The 22,693-nt window shown below is 31.9% G+C and overlaps 1 protein-coding gene across 1 annotated transcript; it reads right to left on the reverse strand.

Moving 5' to 3' along the window:
- Positions 1-5,069: 5,069 nt before the first annotated feature.
- On the reverse strand, positions 5,070-6,776 carry LOC133818498 (uncharacterized). Its single transcript, XM_062251397.1, has 2 exons — positions 5,515-6,776; positions 5,070-5,411 (listed from the first exon to the last, which is right to left on the reverse strand). Exon 1 carries the CDS (start codon positions 6,365-6,367, stop codon positions 5,570-5,572), a length of 798 nt encoding a protein of 265 aa, XP_062107381.1. The 5' UTR covers positions 6,368-6,776; the 3' UTR covers positions 5,070-5,411; positions 5,515-5,569.
- Positions 6,777-22,693: the final 15,917 nt, after the last annotated feature.

A 22,693-nucleotide genomic window follows, 5' to 3' on the forward strand; every position in this document is an offset into this window, starting at 1 on the left:
AGAAAAATGCAGTGTTTCTCTCTCTAAACTCTCAGAAAATGCTCCTAGAATGCCCCAAGTAATGGTCTCAAAGTCTCAAAACTAGAGAGTTCTTTAAGTCTCAAAAAAGATCAAATTCCCCCAAATGATGTAATGAGCCATTTATTTATAGGTTCATGGATCATACATGAGAAATATCCAGTTTTGACGGAGTCCTTGGTTGTTTCAACCAACTTTAATTGATAAATAATAAACAAATTTAAATTACAACAATATAACTACTACTTCGGGATATTTGAGAGATTCCCGCGGTAGTTACGAGCGATTCGGGTTGAAGTTGTTACTGAGATTTTACTAAAGAGTCACTAGACGGTTAACTCCTGAGATTCTGATCCGTCGATCGACCAAATCCATTCCCCGAAGTGACTGGTTGGCCAAGACACCTCACTGGTCGGCCAAAGCACACCATTGGTTGGGCATGGCACACCACTGGTCGGGAATGTCACATCTCTGGTCGGGCATGGCACACCGCCGGTCGGCTAAATTTACTTCCTGACCAGTAATATCACAACTCCGCAGGTCAACTCCCAACCTTTTCACTTCTTTAGTCAGCACATTTATTGACTATTAATGTGTCATTTAGTGATTATGCATTGCCACTTGTCACATCCGATTGTCACGTCATCGAACGAAATTTTGGGAATAACACAAAGTTTTATAATTACAAAAATACGGTCTTAGGAAAAACAACTCACTGCATCAACCCAAAATAAACTAAAAAAAGAATATATATTAGAACAACTAAACATCAACCCAAAAAAATATAAAAACAACACAAAAATAGAAAAAAGACAAAACTGTAAAAATATAAAAATTTCATTATAATCGTAAAATCGAAGAAAAAAATATTTGATCGTAAAAATGTAATATTTTCGAAAAATTTACTATTTTATGTAAAAATCTAAAAAACAAAACCATGTCCCTTTTAAATTATTCATTCACAATATACCATTGGGCCTGTAACAAACACACCCTAAGGGGTAAATGAACCATCAATTGCAACAAGAATATGAATACTAGGGGTAAAAGTGACTATACAATAACATGGTCGAAAGTTGAAACCCATACAAAAATCAATAAATTAACAGGAGAAATGTATGAGAATAAAATATTAACAAATTATAATTATTATTTTTTATGTTGTTTACTAAATTGACCGGAAAGAGAACTGGAAGCATTTTATTTTATTTACACAATTAAAAAAGGTAATCAAAATGCTTTAATTTGATTAAATTATCCTTATAAAAAAAATATATTTTAAAGAGAATAATTTTTTAGGATAAATTTGTCTTTTAATCTTTAATAATAAAAAATAAAATAAAATAAATATTGATTACTAGTAATGTCATGACTTAAGAAAGTGGGATGAGAAGTATTCCCATTTTTTTTTTTTTTCAAATTCATGTGGGTCCATAAAACATTTCTATTACTAAGTAAAAATAAACAAATGAATGAGAATGATTGCAACAGATGTGATTCTTATTACTTATTACTAAACATGTCATAGGTTCGACTTCCTAACAATTAAAAAAATGTTAAATATGACTAAACATTGTTAAATAATATGTCAAATTTAGATTAACTTAATTAATTTGAAATTAACATCTTTAACAAGATTCAAATCAATTGAATAAATAAAAATTCTTTCATGACAAAATTAACTTATTTACTAATTCAATATTTAATTATGATTATATTACTTTATTACATTATTTTTTCTTTCAATACCAATTTCACTTCTCTTAAATAGTAAATATTTAAAACACTATATTCTATTTAACAAATTAATATAAAAACATACCCTTAAAAAAATTTAGTCATTTTTTTAATATTGTCAAAATATCTCTATGTTAGTTAAGTATTATATGTAATTTTCTAATGTTTAAAATCCAACTTTAAAAAATATATTTTTGTAAATAATTTTAATCAATTATGAACCAAAAATTTCAAAACATTATTGATTTTTTGTTACTTTTCTTCACTTAGGATTGTAACTAAAATAATATAATTATATTTATTGTAATTTTTAATACTTAAGAAAATATAAATGTTTTTAGAAAATTAAATATTTGACAAGATACTAAAAACAATTTAATTTATAAAAAAAATAATTTAAGAAAATAAAAACAAAACATATTATTATTTTAGGAGAAGATAATGGTAGGTTCCCAGTTTTGGACCTAGTAGGTCTTTTTTTTTGTTTTTGATATATAGATAAGTTATAACCCCCAATTTTTTATGTGAGAACATACATTTTTTTGGAGATATTTTTTACATAAAATACTTAATTTTGCTAAAAAGAATCACATTTTTTTACGGCAAAACATTTTTTTCTTCAATTTTACGATTTTAAGGAAATATTTATATTTTTTACGGTCTTGTCTTTTTTGTTTTTTTTTTCATTGTTTCCAAGTTATTTTTACGTTAATTTTAGGTTTTTTCTTTTGTTGATATTTAGTTATTCTCATATATATTATTTTTTAGTTTATTTTGGATTTGATGCAGTAAGCCGTTATCTAGTTGTTTTTCCTAATGTCTTATTTTTGTAATTATGAAACTTTAAAAATTGTATTTTTGAAAGATTATGTATGTATTTTTTATGAAAAAAAATTATGATTGGTAAAAAGGTAAAAAATATATATATATGTATTTTTTTTAAATCCCTCTAGTTTGAAAGGACCTCTCATATTTTTTTTATAATTTAGTGTGTCAAAATCATAATTCAAACAACTTGTTGCACGCGTGTCTATTTCAATTTTTATATGCACGTGCAACAAGTTTTTTAAATCTTAATTTCGACACTCTAAATTATATATAATTTTCTATAAATTTGTGAGATGTTTCCTATAATTAAAATGTATAGTATCAGTCGAACAAAGAACCTACCATAGTCTTTCCTTAATATTTTATTCACCATAAACATGAGAAAAAAAAATAAGAAACAAAATTATTAATTTATTTAAAATTTTAGATTTCTAATTAAATGAAATTATTTAAATATGATTTTTTAAATATATTAAATATATAATGTAACTAGGGTTATTTTGATAGTATTTAAAATAAATATGTCCAAAATTGTGTTGAGAGAGTTTGATTTGTTAAATAAAAGATACTGTTATGGTATAAACTAAACAAGAATGATGTAAGCAAATAATAAAATAATAAAGTAGTATAATCTTTATTCAATTATATTAACATTTTATATGTAAATAAGTAAATTTTTATGTGGTTAAAAATAATGCTATATAATCGTGTTATTATAAATTTTGTTAAATTAAAAATGAAAATTCATACTAATTAAAATTAATTCAAATATGATCTATTTAAATAACCAATTAAATATATCGCTCCACAAAAGTTTTTTTCCTATCATATTAGAATGTTATATAGTGACATAAAATTAAAATTAAACTATCTTATGTTTGACACAACTTAATCAGAGAAGACAAATTCATAATTACACTACATGTACCTGTTTAGGAAGTCACTGAAATTATTAGGTTGTCTAATAATTACACATAATTTTAAAGTACAATATGAATTTAGATGTAAGTGATAATTACATATAAATTTTTAATATTATATTTGACAAGATCGTTAGTAATTGTAAAATATAATATTATGTAATAATTATTATTTAAAATTGATAGTATTTAATAATCACATAATATAATTAAACCAATTTGGTATGGCCACAAGAAGAATTGGAGAGGATAATTAGTATATTTTAATTTGGTAGGTAACTATTTGGTACTATGTGTTTTTGCAAAGTATCATTTTGATACTATCTGTTTTCAATAATGCTCATATGGTATCCTGTATTTTAAAATCGTACATATTTGGTACCCTAAACTCAAATTTAATTAATAAAATTTTACCAATTTAATCAAACTGCTATCAATTATGTAAGTTCCAAATTTAAATTTAATTACTTAATTACATATAACTAATGACAGTTTGATCATATTAATAAAATTTTATCTATCAAATCTGAGTCTAAGGTATCAAATATGTATAATTTTAAAATACAAGATACCATATGATCATTATTAAAAACAGATGATACCAAAATGATATTTTAAAAAAACATAGAGTATTAAATAAGTAAATTCTCTTTTAATTATCTCAAATTACATCATTTTTATTTAATTATCTAGTTAAATAAACATGTCAAATCTAATAATTATTTTGAATAACACTCCATTTCAATTATGAAGCAGCTTTCCAAATATATTACCAATACAATTATTTGTTTATGAGTGACTATTGACACTTTTCTTTCCCTTATCACGACTTAAATTAGGATACAGTATTGTAATTCTCTATTTTTACACCGGCCTGAGAGCGGTTGCAGGCCTAAAACTAGTACAACGTGTGAAAAGGCAAGGGAACGAATGAGACATATACATTATCCTAATTGACCAAGTCCGCTTATAAGCCAGTAGTATATACTTTTGGGATTATTATATCTATAAATGTAAAAGTACTGAAGTGATGCCAAGTTGGGTACTATTAGGAGATAAGCCCAAGAGATTACATGCAATTAGTACTAACATTGACCTGTTGTCTCTTGGGGCTGGGATCATTATCACATGATCAAAGACCTACCCCACTTAAATTTGTTCATCTACTTTTTGAGCTGTACTGTTACAACCCTTTGATTCTTTTTCCCGGCATGGTCCCCACTTTACCTTTATCAAATTGTTATGGTCACATGGCCAATCATCAATAGAAAGTAGTACATTAAACATATATTAATAGGAATTAGATAGTTCTGGTTAAGGGATAAAGAACTAATTAAATACATAGTTTAGCGAGGAACATTTATTTTTTAATTGCCAAAAAGTTGAGTAGCTTTTCCAATAATCATGCTCTGAACCCGAGAGAGAACTAGCAAAATCTGACTCATGCCAAAATAGTTAATCACAACTCTTTTCTATTCACTCAGTTGCGAGTTTTGATAATAAGGGTTGATGAGGAGAGTAAATAAAGTCGTAGGCCTTTTAACTTATGTCTATTCAAGAATCTAGTAAAACATAAAGTAGTAGTCCATATATTAAATCAAAACACAAGTCATATAACACTCCCTTACATACCCTTTCTTTTATACAGAGTATGAGGAAAAGAAAAAGAAAAAATCATCCAATAATCAAAATATGTACATAAACGTCAGAGCCATATGTCTGAGCAAATATGAAAATAAAGCAACCAAAAAAAAGTGTGAACCAAAAAAAAAAAAAACAAACACGGGGACAGCCATGAAAGCAATGTGTTACCTGTCATTATGTGCTCGAAACCATGTGAGGTTGAATTATACCATTCCATTCCTTGTCTCTCCCCTTTCATGGACCTAAATTTATCTCTTTTTTCTCCTATTGAAGCAAAATCTAAGAACTCAGAAATCAAGGACACAGAAATCAAGGATTATTATATCACATAAAACAACATCAGTGAAGACAGAATCCATACAAATACCCTTTTCATTTTTCTTTTTACGAGTGAAAAAAGTACAGCTTCCATTGAAAAGGGATCACTTTTTCTTGTTCTTGCTTTTCCCATTGGCAAAGATTGAACCTATTGCGAAAAGGTTTGCCGGAGGAACATTCAAAACCGGATTGACTGAAACTCCATTGCCATAAGCTCCATGGCCCTTCTTCAATGGAGGCTTCTGATAACTACAGCTTGAAGCCAAGTTATGCGAATGTGACGACTGCATCTTGTTAGAAGCGTTAGAACTTTTCTGGGTATTCTGTTTAGAGCTGTTGGAACTTTCTTTTGATATCAATGGCGGTCGTTTGATGTTAATGGGTTTGGACTCGTCAGCAGACCCAGTTGAGTTGCTTCGAGATAACAGAGGCAAAGGACATAGAGTCCTTCCATAGCCAGTACCACAACTACTACTCCTCTTGAAACCCCAAAAGGACTTTGAACTCTGCCTCTCCTCACCTTCATTGGTCTCTTTCTTGGAGCTTTTGCTGCTCTCCTCACGCACACAAGGTGTTTGCACTAATGCACGATCAACTTGAGGAGAAGTAATCTCTTGTTTCGGCGGAGCAGGGACGACCTTCTTCTTGATTTCACTGGGAATCATTTTCCCACCGGAGAAAAGCTCGTCCGCGGAAGAAGATTCTTCGCTAAAGCTCTCGCGAACGCAGAAGTCAAAATCAATACTCGAGTTCAGACCGGAAGAGTTCGATCTGAGAGGGCGTTGTTCGATGGGAACGACGTCGGATTGTAGAAAGTCATACGAAAACGAGATTCTGGGAGTACTGCCATTACTCGTCACCACCATACCAGGAGACTTCTCCGAACACAACTCAATCGCCATTATTTAGTATTTTTACGACTCAAAAGTCTCAGACCCAGATAACCAAAATATCCAATCTAAATGAGAGAAAAAAAGATCTGGGCACTTGTCTTTCCGAAAGAAACATGCATTAAAGAGGGTTCAAATCCAACCGAAAATACAAAACACTACGAAGGAAACCCTATAGAAGAAGTTTAGTGTTTGTGGTCCAAGAAAAAATAACTGAGAAGAAAATGGGATTAAAGCGAAAGAGATAGAAGAAAATGAAATGAAAAGAAAAGAAAAAGAAAGAAAGAAGGAAAGGTTAGGAAAGTAAGAAATGTAATAACTGAAGTAATAAGACTTTAATTTTTTTCTTGCTTAGAAGGAATGATAGGGAAATAAGGAGACGTGCAGAGAGTATTATGCACCTATCGCCGGTCTTTATGGGAAGAGAGAGAGAAGAAGAAGAAGAAGAGGTAAGTTGTTACGAGAGTAAGAATCCTCTGCTGCCAACTCTTAACATGTATCAATGTTTCTGCTGACGTGGCAGAAGGGCATTTGATAACTGGTTTGTTCAGACAATTTGGAAAGTCACTTTTTGAATAAAAAAATTAATTCTTTCCGCTTTAATCTTTTTATTTTTTATTTTTTATTTTTATATTTGCCATGCTTCAAGCAAAGTCCACAACAATAAATTGAATCAATAATAGTAGTAGTACTATAATTATTACTGTATAGTATAGTATACATGGTAGGGGAATATGAGTCTTTTATATTCTTACCAGAGCACATAGTTTTGTTCTGGACGAGTAGGGTAGTGTAGATATTTATAAAAACACGTATGTGCAACTAAAATATCCACTAAAATATTATATTTATTTTAGGGTCACCTTAATTTGTCTAATATTTTTTTTAAAAGAAATAATCAATCACATTTATTTAATGTAAGATTTACTACTTTAAAAGAAAATCAGGTCCTCCTAAAGAAAATTAATAGTGTGACTCATTCACTTCCCAAATTAATTCTGATGGAAGATAAATGTGTATGGTGACTTGGGTTTTCACTCTCATGAACTTTTTCTCACTGGGTTACCTAATCATGTTTTTGTTAAGATGAGATTAGTAAATTAAAAATATTTGCTACAGAAATGTTTTAGTGATCTGACAGTGTGGTGATGAAATACACTGACTTTATTTGACGCATAAGATCAGATTTTTCTTTTTCAAAAGAAAAAGATAAGATTGTACCATTAAAAATATAATGAGTAGCAAAATTAAAAAAAAAAAAAGAATAAGTTTGTAAAAATATAGTTTCTATTGGAATATATTATTTTGCATTGTGCAATTATTTAGACAGTTAAATTAATATGTTCAAATATATCTTTCACCATAAAGTCAAAATATATAATAAAATATTAAAATGTATACAATATAATCATATACTTTTTTCTTTCTTTCTTTTTTCCCAAACATGATTATTTGAAAAACAACATAAAGAAAAGGTGATTGACACAAAAGCTTCTGAATTATTAGTGTTTTGCAAAATGGTCTCTAAGAGAAATGAACTTGCACAATCCATAATTAAGAAAATCATTGCATTAAACCCCAAATCAATCATCTGGCTCTATCAAATTACTTGTGAAATAAGTCACGTGAGGGCATTTTTAAATATGGGTGTTCATCCAATCTAATTCATATAATTTTGCTCATAATTTATCCGATTAACACTAAGTACGGATTTTATATTTTAGATTCACTCCAATTCGCATAATAACTCAAATCAAATCCAATCCTTAGTAGTGTAAATTAGATAAGTTATTTTTATGACTATGCACAAGTTTTTGCAAATCGTTCAACCTGAATAAACTGTCTAAACCAAACCGAAGAAACTGACCAAAAATACAACACAAATAACCCGACAAAAATTCAAACTGCCAAATTATTATATTGGGCAGTTTGAGAATTATACAATTCTGCCCAATGTAACCCAAATAAACCGATTAAGAATTGTGTTTTTCATTTATACATACAATATATTACATTTATTATATGTATGTTATCCCCATTTCTTGCCTTGGGCCTGGGACGGTGGTCCAAGCCCACATTCTGGGCAATTGGATTTGGGCCCGGCTCAGGCCCACTTAGCAAGGGAATGACCGGGAACGACGGCCCAAGTGTGGGTCTAGACCCGGACAGTGTCTAGGATGGATGATCCAGGACGATAGTCCGGGAGACGTATGGCTAGTTGGGGGTTACAGTCGAGGTGTATGCAAAACGGTCCCGGATCCTGGTAACCGATTCGAGCCTGCGGTAAACGAAGAGGGACAGAGGTAAACGAACCCAGGTCAAGTCCTCCTGGTTGGCAGGAAAAGGCATCCGTGACCCTGAAGCCGCCCCATGACGCGTGGGGGTTGTCCCCACTTTTCACCTGCGGAAAAGGCCACCTCGGGATTGTACGCATGTTGGTTCAAACCTGCGCTGCCAGTGCACTGACTGACTTTGTCCCCTGAATCTGCCTCGTAACTCGGAATGCCCAGACCAAAATCCCCATTTTGTCGGGCGAAATATAGTTCTTGGGCTGCCCCATTGGGCCTTGATAATTATCAGTCTTTTGTATTTTTATCCTTTATATTGGGCTTTCGATAGAGAAGCCAAGGGTACTCATATCCTTGATGGCCCCGGGTCATGCCCGGCCCAAGCCCAGTGCTCCTGTGAGCCTATAAATACAGGTGATAGAGTACTGGAGAAGGGATCTCTCTTCGACTTATATACAGTTACTCTGTCAAAACATAGAGAAAAACTCCATTGTAAGAGACTTTCCAAGCTCTAATACAACTGACTCGTGGACTAAGGCTCATTAACGCCCCAACCACGTAAAAATCCTGTTTTTATTTTCTAAATTCCATATCACTAATCTCGCTTATTTTTCATTAATATAGTTTCCGAAAATCTCGGTAAACAATGTATATTAAATATTGTTTAAAAAATTTTAACAATAAATTTAGAATAATGTTTTAAAGTTTCAATTTAGAATAATATGTCTAAGTTTTGACGATATATACTATACTACTTTAGTTTGTTGAATATAATTTTTTGAACATTTTAAAAAAATACTTAAGATTGGTTTGGGCGGGTTAACCCGACCATACCGCCTAAAACATTGGACGAGTTAAACTTTTTTTTCTTAATTGGACGGGTTAGAGTTGAATTTTTGCAACCCGAATTTTTATATTGAGTTTATTAAAATATGTTATAACCCAACCAAACCGACCAATGAACACTCTAGTTATTTTAGTACGGATTTTTTACAAAGTTAAATTATTTAATATTTTTTTACTAAAATACATACCTTTCTAATAACCATTAAACCAAGTAAATATTAAAATAAAATATTCTTTTTAAATTTAAGTATCCAATAACAAATAAAAACATAACATTAAGCTTTTTAGGACTTAAATCTCTAACAACAAAATCTCTTCTATATAATAAGTGTGTAGATAATGAAAATTCTTGATTTTAACAGTTTGTTTTGTTAACTTAAACAGAATATTATAAATATTTAATAAAATATATCTTTAAAACTAACTTAAAATAGATATTTATCAATTATATTAATATAATTTAAATATTATAAAATATCGTTATTATAATAATATTTAATAGAAGACTACATATATAATAATTATATTAATATAAATTTAAATTCAAATTTAAATGTTATAAAATATTATTATGATAATAATAATATATATACTATTAATACCATATTAATATAATTAATGTATATAATAAAATCCAAACAATAGCAAACTTAACAACAACGTTAAGTTTATTAATTATTATATATAATTTTAGTGTCGTATGTATATATATGGTTTATTAATAAATATTAACATATTTTTTATAATTTAATTAAACTTAAATTTCACCTATTAGAATAATATCATATTAAACATATAATATAATATTATACTATCAACTAACAACAAATTTCTTTTTAAAAAATAAAATAAAATAAAAAATAGCAACAAACATAAATTTAAAATTCACGTATAATATTAATATTATATTAAACATATAATATATAATCTCTTGTTGTCTTTACTAAATTCAAAAATTAGAACAAACATAAACTTAACAAAAATAAGTAATTAAAATATGTTTTTTTAAGATATTGTATGATAATGTAAATAATTAAATCATATTAATTTAAAAATAATAAACCATACATATATATTTTTTATCTTATATATTTGTGTGTTAGTTTGTTTTTATCAAGCGATTGAAGCTCTTTTTATTCATCATCAAATTCACCAAAGGACATTGCAAGATACATTAGAAACTAAAAATAGTTGATGCATGTATACTACTCTACACTATGACTTTTTATATTCTTATTTTATTCTATTATTAATTTCTTTTTAAATATTATTGTAATTTATATATATGTCATGCAAATATATATTCATGTTAATATTGTGTTTAGATGTCATATATGTACAAATTATTTATATAAATATTTATATATACTATAGGACTGTAATTCATTCAATTATATATACATATATATATTAAAAAAAAAGTGAACCAACATTTTTTATTAAAATTATAGACAATGTTTTGCCCTAATATTTTTAATATATTTATGTCATACATTATACTAAACATCTTTTATTTATTTTTAAGCTATTGTTTATTTATTTAAAATTTATATGATAATTAAAAAAAATATATACATATTTGAATAAGCATGTTTATAACTTTAAAACTAAGCAAATGTGTACTGCACATTGCTTCTACCTAGTAAATAAATATATATGTAAAACAAGCACATAACTTTTCAACAGCACAATAAATTTATATATTATATATTAATTATTTAAAATATTCATATTTTCTTAGTTTTAAATATTAAATATTTATAATTTTTTAAATCTATATAAATAAATGCGGATTGAAATTGGATCGGTTACTTTTACGATCGAGTGCAACAACATTCACTCTGCACAAGTGCAGATTTAAAATTTTCCAATTCAATCCAATTCGCACAAGTGCGCATATCTGCAATTTGTGAATTAGATTGGATTGGATCATACAGATTAGATTAGAATGAGTATTTTGTGAATACCCCTACTTTTCAATGGCAGAAACTTAATTACAAGTGGTAGTAGAAGAAAACTACCAAACCCTAGACATCCAATTCTTCTTCTTCAACCATGTACGAATTGAAAACTTCCAAAGTCAGAACTCTTGCACATTTTTTTTTCAATTGTTTTATTTCGTAGTTGGGTCTTAGAAAGTGATTAATGGTGTACATGTTCGCAAAACAAAAATAGCTTACATAACATATATTTTTTATTATAATTTACAGTTGATGGAGGGGATGTATGTAAATAATCACTTTTTATGTATAAGTATAAATATATATATATATATATATATAATTGAGAAAGAGAACCGATGATGTCAAATTAATTTTGTAGTTTTGGGGTACGTATAATAATAATAATATATATATATATATATATCTAGGCAATAATATTAAAATATATTTATGGGTGAATCTGTGAAATATGTCCAATAGTAAATAAGGATATAGTTGAACTTGGTGTAGAAATAAATGCTAAAAAACCAAACTTGTAGCTTTTGTGTTATAAGTAGAGTATAATATTCAGTTAAAGTTGTCACGTTTTGTGAAGTCAATGCATAATCTTATATCCAATATATGCTGCTTAATATATATGTTTGTTTAGATTCACTATAATCAATTTGGCAACTTGCAAATGACAAACCCTAGAACCATGTTTAATATGTTTCGTTTGATTGTCCACTCCACTTGTATTAGAGCACTCATATTGGGTGAGTTATATTACCAAAATATGTAAAAAATAGCTAAAACTAACAAAAATAGGGATACATTGGATGATGTATTTTACAAATATTTTTAGATATAGCTACAGTACAAACCTATATTTAATGTACACTATTCATCTTTTAACCCAATATTATAATATTAAAATATATTAGGATATTATTGATAGTTATAAAAAATATTTTAAATGAATAAAAAATGTTTGAAAATATAATATTTAAATGATATAGAGAAAAAAATAGAGAATCTGATGTATGGTAAAATGTAAAACTTAGAGGTAAAATAGAAAAATATGTGTTTTAGGGAGGTATTTTAAAAGATGAAGTAGAGCACCGGATGGAAGTGCTCTTACACTATATCATTTTTATTTTATTGTTTGATAATTTATATTAACATTATAATAAGTCACGTCCGTACGTGTCGAGCATTGCCAGCATTTCTCTTTACCTCTCTTAAAGTTTAAAGTTTAAAGTGTCATCATATCTTATAGGGAGATGAATCGAATTCTTTGGGATTTTTATAATTATATACTTATAGGTTATTTGGTAACACCTACAAAAATAATTTTTTGTTTAATTAATTAAAAATTTGAAAATTAAATATAAAATGTGTTTGATAATTCTATTTTTATTTATTATTTTTTAAAATTTATTAAATTTTGAAAATAAAATTTTTTTCAAATGTTTTTTAAACAGTTTTCATTTTTTTGTTTTTCTCTTCAAATCAACACTTTATATTGTTAAATAAAAAATAAAAATACAAGTTATCAAACATGTTTATTATTTTTTGTTATTAAAAACAAAAAAACAAAAATAATTACCAAACATATTTTTATTTTTTTAAAAAAAAATAAATATATTTTTTTAATTTTTGTGTTTAAAAAATTCAAAAACAAAAATTTTACCAAACGGATCCAATATAAAATAATTATAAAAATCACATACAAAATTTTATTTACAAAAAAATATTTTGGCACGTGATAAAAAAATATTTGATTCTAAAAGTAATATACATGAATTTAAAACTTTCCCGAAATCCTAATTTTCTCGTTTTTTCTCAGTTTAAAAAGTAACATTTCAATTACTTAAAATGTTAATAAGTTAGCTGTAAATATGGAATTTTTTCCTTGTGAATTCTATTCACAAGTGAAGCTCTATGTTACGAGACATCCTGAAAGGGCATCACATGATGGTGAAGGAGTTGGGGTAAGAGAGTCACCCTCACTAGGCGAGGGACTTCGGCCACTTGCCGATCCAAACTTTACCCTCGCTATGCGAGGGCCCCTAGCTGGCCATCCTCGTGCGCCCCATTCCAGCAGGCATCAAGCCTCGTCCACACTCGGAGGAAGAGCGTCAGCCTCGCTATGCGAGGGACCCTCGCTATGCGAGGGACCCTCGCTATGCGAGGGTGAGGGCTATGTTGAGGTGTCCGTGCTCCTAGCCTCGCGACGCCGCACCTCAGAGGAAGAACATCAGCCTCGCTATGCGAGGGACCCTCGCTATGCGAGGGTGAGGGCTGTGTTGAGGTATCCGTGTTCCTAGCCTCGCGACGCTGTGCTTGGAAGGAGGAGAGGCAGCCTCGCTATGCGAGGGTGAGGGGTGTGTTGAGGTACCCGTGCTCCTAGCCTCGTGTCTATGCGATCCGTATAGGCCGGCCCTAACCCTCGGCACCTCGACTTCTCAGGACATGCATAGGATGAAGCCTCCTTGGCACAGGCATGAGATCACTTAGGGGAATCTTGTTGATATGCCAAACGAACGTGGAGCATTTAACGGGAATTGATGAGGACCACCGAGTACGGAACACGTGCGCTGACACGGGGTGTACGGTTATGGAGAGAACAGAGGCACGACCCTATGATCTGCGTCTGAGGAGTAGTGGCGGTACGGACCTGTACGAAGAGTGGTGAGACCACTGGGACACCCTCGACCATGCGCCAGAGCCGACAGTACTATGTCCAAGGCCACGACTCTGACACCATCAGGGTAGACACCACTACGCCCTGAGCCACTACTTTATCAGAGTACCTATGTACGTCCCAGTGGTCTGGGACTTGTTTGTATCCTGGGCCAATAGAGCCTCCCCTATAAATAGGCTCCAACCCCTCAGGCTAAGGGGTTGGAAAACTGAATGTAAAAACGAGACTTATGAAATATATGCTTCTGGTTCTCATGCTTGCCTGAGTTTGCTCCTGTTGTTTAGAGTTCTTTCTATCTAATTCATAGCTTCTTATAGTATAGAGATTGAAGTTTTCTAACCATCAATCGTTGACGAGTTCTTACTGTCAACATTAGCAATTAGTTACTTTTTTCATAAAAAAAATTATTTTTATAACATATTTTTTTATATACATTTTGGTTACCTTTAATACTTATTTTTTGAAATTTTTTTATCTTAAGACATTGATTAATCATTTTGAAGTTATATTATGGTGTCTTATTACTTAAGATACTTTTACATTGTCGATTAGTCATTTTTTAGAAACTAATGAGTTACAATCAAATATAATAAATTACTATATAGCTTATTATTAAAAGTTACTTTTAGTATACGATACATTAATTTTTTTTATATTCTATTTAAAAGTTACCAAATAATATTCTAAATACTTTATTTTAAAAAAGTTACTTTGAATATTTTTAAATTAATTTAAGTTATTTATAATACAATATAGTATCTTTCAAATGTAAAATAAGAATGCAAATTTTAGTATATTAAATTTTAATCAAATTTGAAATTTAATTACTTTTTTTGTCATCACAATATAAAAAGAAACTAAAATGTTGTCTTTTATTTTAGTCACTTTTTCTGGCGACGACTAAAAAACATATGCTTCCCACATATCAAAATGATCACCTTGAAGAGTATATCGCGATGATACCAATTTTAAGCCCAACTAACTAGCAGTGTGACTAATTTTTTTTCTTTTTATGTATTTGAAAAGAAAAGGAAACGAGAAATTAATGTATAGATTTGAAGAAAAAGAAAAAAAATAATAAAAAAACTTGTTTTAAGGTATAGATTATGATATATGTGTAAATAATTATTTATACCTATTTTTGTAAATAAAATTCAAACCATATTTAATGATGTAATTAATCCAAGGGATGACCTCATATCTACAATAATTCTTTAATCTTGGTGATCTTTGGACCCATATTTTTGTTATTTTATTATTAACAATATCGAATCTCCTATATAAAGCTTTTTTGTGTTAATTTGTGGACTTGTTTTCTTTGTTTCCTCAGACCGTAATGTGTCTATCTTCGATCGTGTGATAAGGTTGTTTTGCAAGAGTGACATACCCTTCAAATTTTTAGGGAGGTTATTACAAGTGGTCTATTCAAATTAAAAAAATAGTTAGTGCTGAATATGCTAATTAAGGCTCGTTAGTAGATCCTATTTCAAGTGATCTCTGCACATTGTATTGATAAAACCTTCACCAAGTGAAAATTGGGTCGAGTAAAGAGGATTCTGAAACCAAAACCCAAACCGAGTTAATAGTCGCATCACACCTTAGTAAGGGATAACTTTATATAGTTTCCAAGACGTGAGTTGAGCGTGTTTGATCACGAGAGAACAAATTTTTTTGTCAATTTTTTTTCCAGTTTCTCTCACATTATTATTTCTCTCATCATTTTTTTTTTTCAAATCATTGTCTCTCACATTATTATTTCTCTCATTATTTTTTTTCAAATCATTTTCTCACTCATCATTTTATTAATTTTTTTATTCAAGTTTCCTTTTGAAAAAATTATTTTATAGATAGATAAACACACATTTTGTTTCTTGAAAGAAACAATTCTCATTTCTGAAATAAATACAATTCTAAAATTAAAAGACAAAAGACAATGCCATTTTTACCTTTTGCTTGAACATTTTGCTTATTGTGATCATATATTTACTATTGTTCGAAAATCTTGTTTACAAACTACATCTTTGGTATCATTATTAAGTAAAAATATGAGTGCATTAATTTTATTATACAGTACACATATGTTACACAAAAAGATGATTACATTATATTACATAACATGGTAAAACATAATAAGTTGTTTGATGGTCAATTCAACATGATTCACGATTTTTTTTTTCAAAATTAAATAATTACATTAACTATATAAATTCAATAAACATATAATACTATTTAAAGTATAAAAATTACATATAGAAACTAAATAAAAATTAAATCAAAAAAATTATAAGGTATAGTATAAATATATATTAAAAAAAGTTCACACACATATATATATATATATATATAAAAGTTACTTAAATATTTTAAAAATTAATATAAAGCCAGGAGGGCAGCTGTCCTTCCTTTTTTTCTTTGAAAAAGCTGTCCCTTCCTTAGCCTCTCTGAATATTGTAATCTGATGTTTTACTTATTTAATTTTCTATATATTGTTAATTTGCTCATTGGATTTTTTATATCAACCATAAATATTAACCGACTTTATTTTTCTTTTTAGAGAAAGAGTTTACGACTAAATTATATTTTGAGGGTGCCTTTGGATTATATTGTATATTATATTTTTAAATAGTGATATGTGTTTAGTATTCACTGATTTATAAATATATAATATTTTAATAAAAATTAATATTAATTATAATACTATATAAAAATATGTTATACAAACTCTAAAAAAAAATTAAGAATTTTATTCTCATGAGCTTACAACGTGATGGAAGAGATATTTTTTTATTTTATCCTGGTCCATTTAAGCACGAATGAAACGTTGGAACTGTAATATTAAATATTCTACCCAAAACAATAACAAAATAAATAATTGGATCGAAAAGACAAAAATTAACGCATCATCATTTGAACAGTTTCAGTTTTAAAAATAAATGTTTTGATGGTCTCTGAACGTACGTTCTGAATTGGAACATGAATATTATACAAAACATCTTCACCTATGTTTTAATTAATCCCTTCTTAAAAGCAATATGTAGATAAGATGAGGGATTTATTATTTTGGTAAAGTTCTAGCTTTTTAGATAATAATCAGGTTCAATTTTTTTTTTCTTTTCGGAACAATAAAATTGCTGAATATTCAATTAATTATAAATTTAAAAGTTCTGTGAATTATATAAATTATATGACTAAATTATAATGGTCATATACTCATGATATAGAGTCATCACTTAGCTGGTGGCTCAATTGTAATAAAATTATCATTTGCGTAAGAGTAGTCTGATCAGAAGTTGATACATGCACTCTGATGGTCTGCTTGGTGACCCGGCCACATGAGTGAGTAATCAAGCAACAATTATTTATATGGTGGGATCTTAACCATTACAAATTAAGTCGCCAAAGCTGCATGAAATCTATTATTTCCTTTCTTTTTTTATTTTCCCATCATGTACTATTTAAGAAAGCTTTCTCGCGTCATATCAATTTACCTTTATTTATGGTATATCCAATTGAGTGAAATGGAATATATTGATATTATATATAAATATATTCGAAGCCTTTCATATTAGCAGATTATCACAACTTTTGCCCACACAAAATTGTTGTTTAAAGGATAGATTTAAGTTTATTAGAATCAAAGTTAGTTACCTTCTTGTTATTATGATTGGTTAAACACAAAAGTGTTTTTGTACAAACTAGGTATAAAAGACTTATTAATTTCACATTGTGAAAATGTAAAATTTGAGTTTTAATTGTAGGCACTTACAAATTATGTTCTTGGCTCCAAAGTGATACAATGAGCTATATAAGGATGCCCAAAAAAAATTGAGAGCATTGAGAGGTGTTTAAGGTCAATTTTGAGAGTTTAGACCTGCCTAGATGACATTGCATCGCCACCTAAGAGGTGACACGTGGCCTAAAGCCTTAGGGCTTTGAGAAACCCAACAGGCGATGCGTTGCCTGACGTGTCCGTACAGACACATGTTTTAGCTCCAAATATTGGTTTTTGAGGCTCTAATCCTATTGGTTAGAACTAATGACTATGCCTGCTCAATAAAAGGATTCTCATAGAGTTTTGATAAACTTGACCAGTCTCCCAAATCTCTCTCTAACCTCTCTTTCTCTCTAGATTTCAAGATCTCAAATTCTCTCCAAGAAACTCATAAAAGAAAGTGCTTGATTTTGTGAGTTTAAAGGCTTGTTCAATTCCAATTCTCATTTCCACTTAGAAAAGCCTCAATATCCATGGTGGGCTAGGAAATAGAGAATTAGGATAGTGATACATCTCATGTATAAGTCTTGGTTGTGTTTTTCAAAGGAAGAAGAAGTTCAAGGTTGTAACGTCCTACTTCCTTAGAGTTGTTACTAAGTGAATTTAAAACGTGCATTTAACTTGATAATCAAGAATTTAGGTCAAAAGTGTAACTAAACTGTAATAAAATCACATAATTTGAAAATGTTGTCATTCATTGAACTCTATAAAGCGTTTAACATTCGGGATCCCAAAATACTGTTTATAAATATTTACAACTCAAAAATATGATTGAAGTCGACTAAATGACAAAATATGATTTAGTACAAAACATCTCCCAAAAAAAAAAAAAATACCCCTGGCCGTGGCAGCCAAGCAGGCCGAACATGTACGCGTCGCTTCACGCTCTCCGTACTCATGGTTGGTCGACTTTCCCCTTGCCCTTACCTGCACCACAGAGCACCCGTGAGCTGAAGCCCAACAAGAAAACTCCACACAAATAAATAACACGTGGATATTAATCACTCAATATATAACAAATCCGCCAACAGGCTAAACACATACGGCCATGCCGTCCCAGGCACTTTACCAGGCCCTGGGTTCGCGGTCTACACCGTGAGGATATCCCAGGTATCCTTTAGGGTCTCACCCTGGCAACTCGCACTCCGTGTGCTAAACGCTGCTCCCAGCCCCTTGCTGTTCTCAGCCTTCGTCGTTCTCGGCCCTCGCCGTTCTCGGCCCTCGCCGTTCTCGGCCTTCACCGTTCTCGGCTCTTTGCTGATCATTCACATATATGCACACATAACATAATTAAACAAATACTTATACACGTATAAACATATTCAATGGGGCTACGCCCTGCAACACAATCATATAGGGTCGTGCCCTGCAACACAAACTATAGGGCCTCACCCTGCTCTATGGGTACAACAGTTTTCTTACCTGTGTCTCGAGCTTCTTGAGCACCGAAATCCCGAGCACAGTCCTCTAACCCGAGCCTCGCTGAAAACCTAGTCACAACACATACATAACACTCTCGTTACTAACCCGAGCTTCTTACCTGTGGAGTTTTCTTGCTGGGCTTCGGCTCACGGGTGCTCTATGGTGCTGGTAAGGGCAAGGGAAAAGTCGACTAGCCATGAGTACGAAGAGCGTGAAGCGACGTGTACATATTTGACCTGCCTGGCTGCCATGGCTAGAAGTATTTTTGGGAGATGTTTGTATTAAACCTAATTTTTTCGTTTAGTTGGCTTTAATTATATTTTTGAGTTGTAAATATTTCTAAAAAAATATTTTGGGATTCCAAATGTTTAACGCTTTATAATTTTTAATGGATGATTACATTTTCAAATTGTATGACTTTTATTAAAGTTTAGCTACACTTTTAAACCTAAATCCTCGATTAGCGAGTTAATTGCACATTTTAAACTCACTTAGTAACAGCTCCAAGAAGGTAGGGCGTTACAACTTGGTATCAGAGCGAGCCAAGGTTTATGGTTCCTGGAGATTGACCGAACATGTACGCTCACTGTTAGTGACAAGCTCGACTCAGGGTTGGTTGGTAATGATTGAATTGTATGCTTAATTATGTGCTTAAATGCTCTGTTTGCCTGCTTATCTTATATAGAGCATGATGAATGAGTTAACATATGCATGATGCTAGGGCATGGCCCGTTGAGTGTTATATGCTATTTGTATGTTATGTGGATTGCTGTTTACGGTTGGCTGAAGTGAATTGGAAGGTGGTTTTGGATGTTGTTATCATGCCTGATGAGCGGGGTCATTGATTGGAGGCATATTATTGAGATGCCTTGACAATCATCGAGACTCTATAGCAGCAGGGCCAAGGATGACAACTAGGGTCAGGACCCTCCTCCTGCCCCACAGAATTGGCAACAGATGTTTGCCGAAATGGAAGCTAGGCTGCATCGAACAGAGTAAGAACTTCAATAACTGAGGCAGCAGGCCCCTCCTCAGGCCACTTGGTTGCCAGTTCAGCAAGCTGTGGCGCCAGTGCCGGTTCAGCCTGTTATGGAGAATAGGTGGGAACCTTTGTTTGAGAGGTTCAGGAAGCAGCATCCTCCCACCTTTGAGGGTGGGCCAGACCCACTGCGGGCAGAGCAGTGGATGAATATGATTTCCTCTATCTTGGATTTTATGAGGGTGGTAGGGAACAAGAGGGTAGCTTGTGCCAGCTACATGTTCAGAGAGGATGCCCGCATCTGGTGGGATGTAGTGACTCAGAGAAGGAATGCTGCGACTATGACTTGGGAAGAATTCAAAAACATCTTCAGTGAGAAATATTACAGTGTTGCAATCCGAGCTGCGAAGGTTGATGAGTTCTTCAACCTGGCTCAGAACTAGTTGACAGTTACTGAGTACGCCTTAAGATTTGACCGGTTGGCAAAATTTGCACCGGATTTAGTGCCAACTGATGCGGCAAGAAGGGATAAATTTGTGCGGGGGTTGAATGTTATGATCGCCCGTGATGTGAAGATTACTTTGGATCCAGAGATTACTACTTATGCCTAGGTGGTGGACAGGGCCCTTACAGTTGAGGGGGCCGAGGATCAGATATGGAGAGAAAGCACTGTTAGGCGCGATGCTAGGAGGACGATGCCTCCTTTTATTGGATCCAGTCGGGGTAGTGGCTCCAGTGAGCAGAAGAGAAGGGCCCCAGATTCTTTTGTTCCACCTAGCTTGGATAGGAGTGCATTGGGTGCTTTTGGCGGCCGTTAGGGCGGAGGTGACAACTGGAGGAGTTTTCCAGTGTGTCCTTGGTGCAGACGATGACATCAGGGAGAGTGCAGGATCAGGGCCTGCTTTATCTGTTGGAGTGTCAATCATCTGAAGAAGGACTGCCCACAAGCCAAGAGAGAGGAGCTGAAGCAAGGCGACAGTCTCGCTCCTCCCAGAGTGTTTAGCTTGACTCAGACTGAGGCGGAGGCTAGCCCCTTAGTTGTGATAGGTCATATTTATAGTTCTGGGTCTTCTTATACTGCATTGATTGATTCGGGAGCTACTCATTCATTTGTGTCTGCTAGAGTGATAGATCAGCTGTGTAGACCTCGTGTTTTGTATGCTAGGGGTTTTTAGACTTTGTTGCCGATTGGGGAACTGGTAGTCTCTAGGAGATGGATTAGAGCATTGCCAGTAGAGATAGACAGTAGGGAGTTGTCTGTTGATCTGATTGAGCTAGTGATGGATGACTTCGATATGATTATAGGGATGGATTGGTTATCAAAGTATGGGGCGACGATTGAATACAAGCATAGGATGGTGAATTTTGAACCAGAAGGGGAGGTACCCTTTGTATTTGTGGGGACAGTTAGTGGACCACGGGTACCTATGATTTCTGCATTGAAGGCTAGAGACCTGATGCAGGAAGGTTGCATAGGATTCCTAGCAAATATTATGGATACCTCTAGGGTTGTGTCGGTTGGACCGAGTGAGACTAGATTGGAATGTGAGTTTCCAGACTTATTTCCAACAGACCTGCAGGGTTGCCGCCGCAGCGGGAGATTGATTTTGTTATAGAGTTGGTGCCAGGGGCGAAGCCAGTATCTAGGACACCTTACAGAATGGATTCGACAGAGTTTAAGGAGTTGAAGATTTAGTTACAGGAGTTATTGGATTTGGCCTTTGAGTTCATGCGACCCGCGACGCTCCAATAATAGTGTCGCGACACAACCCCGCAAACTCAACTTTTCAAAGCTTTTTTCCATGCCAAATTTCACAGAATTCGCCCCAAAGTTGTACGAAACCCATAATTGAGTCCCAAAACCTCAATACTACACTTAAGGCAACACAAATACACCAAAAACTAAACCAAAAAATTAACCACAACTCAAAATTCAAAGAAAACTCTCAAAACTCAGCAACCAAAAATCTCAGAACTTGAAACTTGAATTTACCTCTGATCAAATCATGTTATAGCTGCTTAAGTTTATAAGCTTGCAATTCCAGCCAAACTTCAATCCCCAACAGGCCTTGCCCCAAAACTCAAAGCATCAAGAGTTCTAATCCAAACTTTGTGTGTGAGAGAGAGAGAGCTAACTCGAGAGAGAAAAGAATTGAGGGAGCTGGGTATTTTGTCATCTGGTTTCTTCTAATAGCTTCTAAGTGACTAAGTCTATCCATGTGCATGAAAAGACTAAAATGCCCCTCACTTGACTCCATCTCGGGTGTTTGCTCCGATGCAGTCGGAGTTAGAGACTGAGATTGAGGCTGGTTCCTTAGTAGTGGCAGGTCAGCTTCCTAGTTCTGATTTTTGTATTGTGTTGACTAGTTTTGGTGCCATGTTGTTCTTTGCTTGTTGAATCT

The sequence above is a fragment of the Humulus lupulus genome, chromosome 2 (assembly GCF_963169125.1).
Source record: "Humulus lupulus chromosome 2, drHumLupu1.1, whole genome shotgun sequence".
Classification (NCBI taxonomy): Eukaryota; Viridiplantae; Streptophyta; class Magnoliopsida; order Rosales; family Cannabaceae; genus Humulus; species Humulus lupulus.